This window comes from Morone saxatilis, unplaced genomic scaffold, assembly GCF_004916995.1.
Source record: "Morone saxatilis isolate NCDOM2014 unplaced genomic scaffold, NCSU_SB_2.0 Contig21, whole genome shotgun sequence".
NCBI classification, from domain to species: domain Eukaryota; kingdom Metazoa; phylum Chordata; class Actinopteri; family Moronidae; genus Morone; species Morone saxatilis.
Genome location: NW_023339774.1, coordinates 21634229 through 21643328, shown reverse-complemented (window position 1 = coordinate 21643328; position 9100 = coordinate 21634229). Strand labels below are relative to the sequence as shown.

The window sequence follows — 9100 nt, the reverse complement described above, 5'->3', positions numbered from 1 at the left end:
TTTCCGGCCCAATAAGCGCGCACTTTTGTGGTCAAGGTATTGTTTTCCCCAGCGGCCCGGGTCACTGTTATATGGGTCATCTGACTCGACTCCCCCTAACTGCTTTGCAGCCTGGTCCTCTCTCTGGGGCTTGTGTGCTCCCCCCTCCTCCTCCCCTCCTCTCCCCTGCTCCTCTCCAGCTACATCCACCTGCGCGGCCTGCGCCTCCTCCGCTCCCTCCGGTGTGTGGGATAGCGATCTTTGTCCGTGCTGGGTGCTCCCTGAACCCGGGAGGCCCCTGGGCTTCAGCCCAGGTAAGCCCGTGTATTAAAGCGGCCTTGCTAGCATGCTAACTTCAGTAGATATCTCTGCAATACAACACAAACGTCAAAGCTGTTATTTCTTCACGTTCTGTTGATAATTTCAGTAAAGTTTTAAACTTTATAAACTAAAATTATTTCATATGGCACCTTTAAATCTTCCATTACGTCGTTGTGTCCTTGTTATAATCCTCACTTTTTAATTTGTGTTTCTACATGAAACCAGGTGGCAGATAAAACAGATAAATGAAGAAAGCTCCCTGTCGTTCTCGGGTGAATTCTGCTTCTCTTTGTTCGTGTCACATCCTTTCCTCATCAAGTTCAGACATGAGCTTTCACTACCTGCACTGGGGTGTTGGATACAGCAGCTGTGAGGGGAGCAGGTGACAAATGAGATTGAATTCCTGTTTTCCCTGCAGTGGATTCTAACAGCACCGATCTGATGCGACAGACAGACAGACAGCGAGCAGTAGTTGTGCTGACTGCCGAGAGATAAATACGCTCTGTTTATGTGTGGTGCCACATATCTGTTTTTCCATTACTTTGGTAAGCTGACATGCAATTTAGCCAGGCAGGCCACAATCCGGTGACCTTATGACCCAACAGTCACATAATTCACAGCTACACAAGCAGAGCTGCTTCATTTATTTACTGCTTATATACGAATGGACATAATTCGTCTAGAATGCATCAAATGTTGAAGCATGAAATCAATAAGCACGAGACCATGAGCCAATTTCAAAACTGACTGACTCTGAAATAATGACAGTGGTGGAAAATCTGCATAAAACTTTTATGTATTTGTTACTTTCTGGAAACACTTTAACAACTATTTTGTATTTAGAAGCAGTAAATAAACAGATGTTTTATAACCAGTGTGGCATATTATCTTCCCCAATAAATTTCAATAATATTACAGTTACCCTCCAAAAAATGACTAGTTACAACATTACTTTTGCTGTCTCCTCCTACTGATTTGAAATCAAACTATTGTTTTGAGCGAACTTAAATTAGTGCAGTATTTTAAATATTGGTGATTTAATTCCAGTTTGCTTTAATGACTCATTTTATTGACTTTATCATTATAACAGTGTAAACATTATAATGATGTATAGTTTAGGATTTTTTATCATCATAAATATGCATCTAAACAATTCTTAATGATCGCCCAAAGTGTGAAGATTTGATGTTTGTTTTGTTCATTGGAAGAAAGGTCTCAAGGTACTTTATCTACAGAGGGAGCGGGTCCTCTTTTATGGAGTCTGCCATATTGAACCGCCATCTTTCTACAGTAGCCCAGAATGGACAAACCAAACACTGACTCTAGATAGGAACTTTGGTGTTTCACAGCCACCAAATTTTCTCCTACACGCTTAGAAGGCGAGCTGTATTTAGTTGGTTACAATCTGCAACTTCACTGCTAGATGCCACTAAATCCTACACACTGGTCCTTTAGGTAAGTGTGTGCTGGAACTGACACCATGAACGTCCACATGTCCTCACAAAGCCTTCACTGGACAACTATCGACTGTGTCATGTTTTATTCATCCGTAGTATTTATATGTTCTTTATATATGTATATGATTGTGTATGTATACTATATGTTTATATATGCAGGACAGAAAAGAGCTTTGTAACTTGATGTTTTCAAAAGTTCTATATAAATTAAGCTGTACCTACTTACTATATAATTTACCTTTTGCACAGAAACACGTCGGTAAACGTTGTTTCAGTGGAAATTGGCCAAAAACGATGCAAAATAGAAAGAAGAAAACGTGGGCCAATCAAAACAATGTGAGCCGTCTCCGGTGCAGACAGAATTTGAAACCAGATGTTATAAATCAGTCGCTCACACAAGGAGAAAACATGGGCGATCTGGATGAGACACTAATAAATTACATAAAATAATTGTATTCAATATATTCTGTTCAATTCTTCATTAACGATACGACGTCACCGTAGAAACGTATCGCCTGTGTGTATGTTTTGTTTTACCGTGTGCTGTCCAGAAGGTCTCCACCTGACTGAATCCACTTCAATGCAGCTTTAATCTGCTCTAACATAAACTGCTAACGTTAGCATGTCTGGCTAACTAGCTTATACCTAACCATTGGTGGAGGAAGTATTCAGACTCTTTACTCAGATAACTACTTATAGGTCTAACTATAAGTAAAATGACTCAGTATGTAAGTACAATGAGGAAAATGTACTGGAATGTAAGGTCCAGGGTGAAGGATTTAGTGGCGTCTAACGGTGTAATTTTAGATTGCAACCAACTCGCTTCACCCTCCAGTTCCAAGTGTGTCATTGTCAACATTATCAATAAACATTATATTGATTACAGCTGTTTTATGTTGTCAGTCAGTGATTATATTTTTTATATATCAGTTAGATGTTTTATAATTATCTCCATCAACAAACACTTAAAGATCTCATTATTATCTCAGCTCACTGCAGCTTTATATTGTGTTATAAACCCTTTATTTATTGTTTGTATACTCTTACCTGTTTTGGACATTAAAAAACATCATATTATATAAACCAATATCATCAGATTGACCCAGAGCGAGTCTGGACTAATCCCTGCTCGCATCGTATTAGGGGTCCAGATAAATTATGTTGCATTTCAGGGTCACACGGTGATTTACAGCCGCTGATATCGTCCAGACAACACGAAGACTAATCATGTGGTGTGTGTGTGAGGGGGGAGTGGATAGTGGAGGGAGGAGGAGTGCTGGTTGGAAAGCCTGGAGAACGTGAATGGTTGGTGAGCCGCGTCGTGCGTTTTGGTGCGGTGATGTCCTCGGGGGCGCACGGTGCGTAAAGACAAGCTCCACCGCAGAAAATGTGGGAATTGCGCTTTTTACGAATTCACTGCTCATTTTCCTCCTAGAGACAGAGAGCAGAAAGAGAGAGTCACGGGACACTCATCTATTTTTAACACCCAGCAACTACCCAAACACGCCGATGCCCAGAAGATGGACCCTCTCTACAACGGCACCGACGTTAACGCCACCAACGGGACAAACGTGTCCGTGAACTGCAGCGACGGCTTCAACCAGTTCATCCAGCCGGTGTGGCAGATCACACTCTGGGCTGTCGCCTATTGCAGCATCGTTGCGGTGTCTGTGGTTGGTAACATGGTGGTTATCTGGATTATTCTGGCGCACAAACGCATGAGGACGGTCACCAATTACTTTCTGGTGAGTTCTGTTGGTTTCTTCTTAAATGTTTTGTTTAAGAAGTTGATAAAAACTTTTGAATTCTTGGTGTTTCCTTTGGGAGATTCTTTATTGTTTGTCTCCAAAACTGAATTGAATTATTATTTTATTGTATCACCTGTGAACTATAATGAACTTGTAAGAAAGCAGATCTGTGAAATAAAGGTGCTCCTCAAGCTCAACTCAGGTGCATCCATCATTATCAATAAACAGCATAAATCTTTAATTTAAATACATTTTCTATTTATTTGTAGGCTAATACATAGATAAATGCCATTGTCCGACTGTCACATCCCTAATAAAAGCTAATAAAGTTCATTCATGTTTTTTCATCACTTTGGAGAAAACAGATATTTCAAAACTGTTTCTTGAACAGATGGTGTAAGATGGTGAAATTTACCTTCAGATTTAGCTCAGTTTCTCTCATAAATCAACTTATTATCAGTTATTTTAAAGATAATTGTTTATTGATTAATCATTTGGTTTATAATGTGTCAGATGATGTCTTCTTGCTTGTTTTGTTCAGTTTATCAAATTATCACATTTGAGAAGCAATCAAAATAATTGCTGATTATTATTATTATTATATTAATTGATTGATTGACTAATGCTTGTAAATCAGTAAACTATCAACCCTATTAACTCACAATCTGATGCATTAGTCTATTGTTTGTTAGCTGGTTTCTACTACGGAGGACAAAAAACTGCCAAAAATCTAATAAATGAATTAAAATTGAATTTAAGAGCTTTTTTTATTTATTTCATGTGTCATATGGTCAACTTTTTGCTTATTGGTTGATCGACTTTAGAGTGCAGAGGTTGACTGTAGATACCTCGCTCCCCCACCAGTGGCCAGGAATAGTTTAAGTAGAAAATATTCAGCCTCTCTTATTAAAATATTTTAGGCTATTGTAACTGTCACAGTCAGCCTGGCCACCAGCGTGGGAGCAGGACGTGTATTCTGCCCTTTGAAGCCAAACCGCAGTAACTGCGCTCTTGTTCAAAATTGAGTTATGACTGAAATCGAACATTTAAATATCCGTTTTATCTTGTGACAAACTTTCTTTTGGTCTGTCTTAGAGAACAAAGATTGTACAAAATTCAACCTTATGAATGATGTGGTTTTCAGTCCAATTTACAGTCTGTAACATAATAAAACTATTTTAATCCATATAAATTATTTTAAAGTGCTTATTAATAAAGGGTTTACTATGAGATATGACCATGTTTTACTGTTACAGAAACTGTGGTTGGACTTTTTTACAGTGTAACTAAAGCTGTCGGATGAATGCAGTAAAAGGTACGATATTTCCCTCTAAGATGTACTGAAGTAGAAGGAGAAAAGTGGTACAAAAGACTTAAAAAGACTCTCCTGCAGGTGAACCTGGCCTTTGCTGAAGCTGGGATGTCAGCATTCAACACAGTGATCAACTTCACCTACGCCGTTCACAACGAGTGGTACTTTGGTTTGGTTTACTGCCGCTTCCACAACTTCTTCCCCATCGCCGCCATATTTGCCAGCATTTACTCCATGACGGCCATAGCTCTGGACAGGTGTGTGTGTGTGTATGTGTGCAGGGACTATATGTCTTTATGTGTACATATACACTATAAGAGCCATTCTACTATTCTATTGACTCTGCACAACAGGACTGAAATCAAAATGAGAGTGTGTACCTCGAGGCTGTATAGGCAGTATAGAAAGTCCCGGACACTGGTGCAAAATAAAGGAAACGTTATTTAATATAAATGCATTTTCACAGTTCTGGCTTGCATTGTTCTGTACAAGAAGAAAGGAAAGAAGATTAAGGAGCCGCTTTTAAAATGCCTGGAGCAGACGTGGAGCTGGATGACTGAGGTTTATACCCCACTACATCCCTGCTCCGTAGCTCTATAAACTCTATGTAAAATAGCTCTATATAAACTATGGTTTTGTTTCTAGGGGTGCGTCTCTGTGTGATTGGCCCCTAAGAGTCTGCAGCCAGAGCTAACAGCTCTGTAAAGCTATACTTAGGTTGAGCTAAATGCTAATGCCAACATGCTCACAATGACAGTTCTAACTGATGTTTATACGTGTTGGCATTCTAACATCTTTTAATTAACATGAAACACAAAGTAGGCTACAGCTGAGGCTGATGGAAAATGTCATTAGTTTTGCAGGAATTTACTCTCTAAGTACCAACATTATGACTGAGGTTGAAATACAGCAGCGTAGGACGATCATATTCAGCTACGGACAGTTAGGAACCGGTTCAATAATCAGAGCTAAACTGGTGGAAAAGGGGTCCTCCTGGTCCACACTTATAATTCCTCTTTGGAGCCACGATTGCAGTGTTTTTGAACCATTATTTTTCCTCACTATCTTATCATCACATTTTATCTCCTAATTAATCATGGATGTATGCAAGCGCTACATGCATGAACGTGACTACATAGCAGGCTGATATTGATATTACAAAACTTACTTAAAATGACAGTATTTTCATTCAAAATTGTGTAGTATTGTAGTATTGTGGTATTATTTGTTTTATATATATATATATATAATATATATTTTAGATATTCATCATGTACCACCAGAGGTACCATAGCTTGATGTGTTAAAGGTTAAAGTACAGGCACAGAATTGTTGGAAATCTTCTTAGTGATCCAGAAAGTCAGGGAAGAACATGTCAGATAACAAAGCAAAATAAGAACAAACGTTATTTATTCTGATAGAGAGGTCCCAGGCCTTCCTATTAAAGTCAACACAAACCATCTAGAGACCTCCGCCAATGCCAAGAGTCCAGTCTTCTATAATTTATAAATCTGCATCATCTTTTATTGTGACGGGTCAGAATAGCAGCAGACAGTTGAGTTGAGTTTTCTGTCTCTGTGTGTGTTTGTTAGATACATGGCGATCATCCATCCCCTGCAGCAGAGGCTGACGTCCACAGAGACCCGTGTGGTGATCTTTGTGATCTGGATGCTGGCTCTGCTTCTAGCCTTCCCTCAGTACTACTACTCGGAAACCGCCCTGCTGCCTGGACGCACAGTCTGCTACATAGACTGGCCCGAATACACCACTGTGGACTTCAAGAAGATGTGAGTAAAACACAAGCTGTCTAAGACAAAGCTGAAAGTTAAACTACAGAATCTGAGCTAGTAACATCTTGGTTGTTGAAGTAGGAAGAGTTCAATGCCATTTTTTAGCTAAACGTGTGCACAAACATCGTGAGGTCAGGACCTTGTTTTTTAAGGATTTAACTTGATTTGGTGGACGTGGTGTAAAATTGGTCCTTATTTTAAATGTGCACTCATTAGTATTCAGAATAGAAGATATTTTGGCGCCTGGTATGTCAAATCTTTGATGTCCAGTATTATTCCATGCTCACTATATATACATATCCTGCAGCAGCAGTTGTTGTTAATAAGATTTGATCCCTTGTCATCTCATACCTGACAGCCAACCTGCTGCCGCCTGGCTGAACCAGTGCGATAATCATTTCCTTGAGGGATTAATTTTGTATATGAAAAAAATAGACCCTGCAGCTGTTCAGGTGATGAATCTGTCTACGAGGATGATCCTCATGTCTGGTTGATTTCTTCTGGAAATATCTGGGGAGCTAAAAGAGGAAAAGGGCATTTGATAAATTTGCTTCCAAAATTAACATCTTATTATCGTCCCTGACTGCCTCACTGCTCCGCAACCTCTCTGCACGTTAAAGCTTCCTTCGTTTACTGGTCCGGATTTCTTTGAGCTATTTGCAGAAAAGGTGAAATCACCTCCATGTCGGTGTGTGTGTATTGATGAATGTAAACTCGTAGTCTGTGATCTGACAGGAGACAATCCCTTATAGCCCTCGCTCCCACCTCGTTAAATACTGCCGCTTGATCCATAATTAAATCATCATCATGCTAGGATTCAACCTCTGGAGGCCCTGAATGTCTGAACCAAACTTCAGCATCCAGTTGTTCATCCAAATAACCTAACAAAAACTAAATTTCTTTGTATTTTTACATCAAAATACAATAATTTTGTCTTCCTGTCTGCTATTGGATAGGTATATCTTTGGCGACCCCTAGTGGGGGTCCCAGTCTCGCGGGATTAACAGGATTAATGCAACACTATATATGTACATGTTTGTACGCCACTTGTCCACTGTGGTAAATAGTGTTGGGCTAGTTACTCAAAAATGTCATTTATTACTCATTACTCTTTTCAAAAGTAATATTACTTTACTTATTACTCCCTGCTAACGAGGTTTGGCAGAGAGTAAAGGACACACAGACATTAGCAGCAAACTGCAACAGATTCTCTGCACTCGTGTTTGCTTTCAACTGGTTTATTTGGTTTTATATTTGGCTAATTGTCATCATGTTAATTGGCTAGCTAGGTAATGTTCGCTACCTTGTGCTCACACATTGCCAACATTTCTGCAAGTAATGTACACCGTAAATGTCACTTTCTAAGTCAGTGAACCTATTACACCCATTCAATTAAATGTAAAAATGCAAGATAAACTAAATAAGTTACTGATAATTTACTGATTCCACAAACTCAATTCATTTTATTATTAATCAGAATTTCAAATAGTTTGCGTGTTTATTTTTAAATTGTGTTAATGTCAGAATGTTGCGTTTTTTTAAATCTTTTTTTTTTTGCTGTGATGTCATCTGAATGTCATGATGTCATCCAAAGATCAAAGCCTATAGAATATTCCTTTGATACAAAGACGAACATTCCGTCTGAAACACCTTGGATCCAAACCAGCCTGGTTCAGTTCAGATTCTTCAGGACACTTTCACTTCGGAGACCAAAGAGACAAACACAGGAAGTTTGGATTCTTCAGCACACTTTCACTTCGAGACCAAAGAACACAAACACAGGAAGTTTGGATTTCTTCAGGACTGAAGATACAAAGATAACAAACCAACGAAATGGATCAAGCCGCGAACAGAGAGTGTTCTTTGCGCACTCTGTCCGGACAGAGGCCTGGACAGCTGGACCACAAGTACAATGGGTCACTGCTGTGATCCGGGTCTCTAGATAAAAAACAGAGGAATGTAATTACTAACATGTGCATGATTATAATTAATATTATATTCAACATATTTACGGATGTTCAAACTGAGCCAACAGAAGATGGAGACGCACTCTCAATTCTGACAAAATCTCTCCTGGATCTACCGGATCCCAGACAACGTTGTCTCTGAAGACGATGTCCGCGGGTGTGTAGGGGACACCATCTCCTGCCTTCGGCCGAGGCAATCTGCATCAAAGACATCAGCTGCCGAAGTGCAGAAAGTAACGGGCCGTGGTTACAGAGGTCACAGCCAGAGTGATATGAGCTCTCCCCAAAGCCTCTGTGCAGTAGGTGTGAGCAGGCGATGAGGCCATTCAAACCTCTCGTCTCTCGTTCTTTCACCCAGAGGACTGAAGTCCATGGGTACAACATGGTAGCGAGACTTTTAAAAAACTGCGCAAGTTAAGGTAACCATCCATAAATTTGAGGTCAACAAAAGGCAAGGAAATTGCTGGACAACTGCCAGGGGACACTGAACCAATTTGAACCGGGGAGTCATGATATCTCTCCTTCC

The 9100-nt window shown here is 39.8% G+C and overlaps 1 protein-coding gene across 1 annotated transcript in view; it reads left to right on the top strand.

The window, feature by feature from the left end:
* Positions 1–3026: 3026 nt before the first annotated feature.
* The window catches only part of tacr1b (tachykinin receptor 1b), a 13727-nt gene continuing 7653 nt past the window's right edge, over positions 3027–9100 (top strand). Inside the window, exons 1-3 of the mRNA XM_035668010.1 lie at positions 3027–3502; positions 4899–5074; positions 6410–6604. Of these exons, the coding sequence (XP_035523903.1) occupies positions 3278–3502; positions 4899–5074; positions 6410–6604 (596 nt within the window). The 5' untranslated portion in view covers positions 3027–3277. The remainder of the gene's footprint in view (positions 3503–4898; positions 5075–6409; positions 6605–9100) is intronic.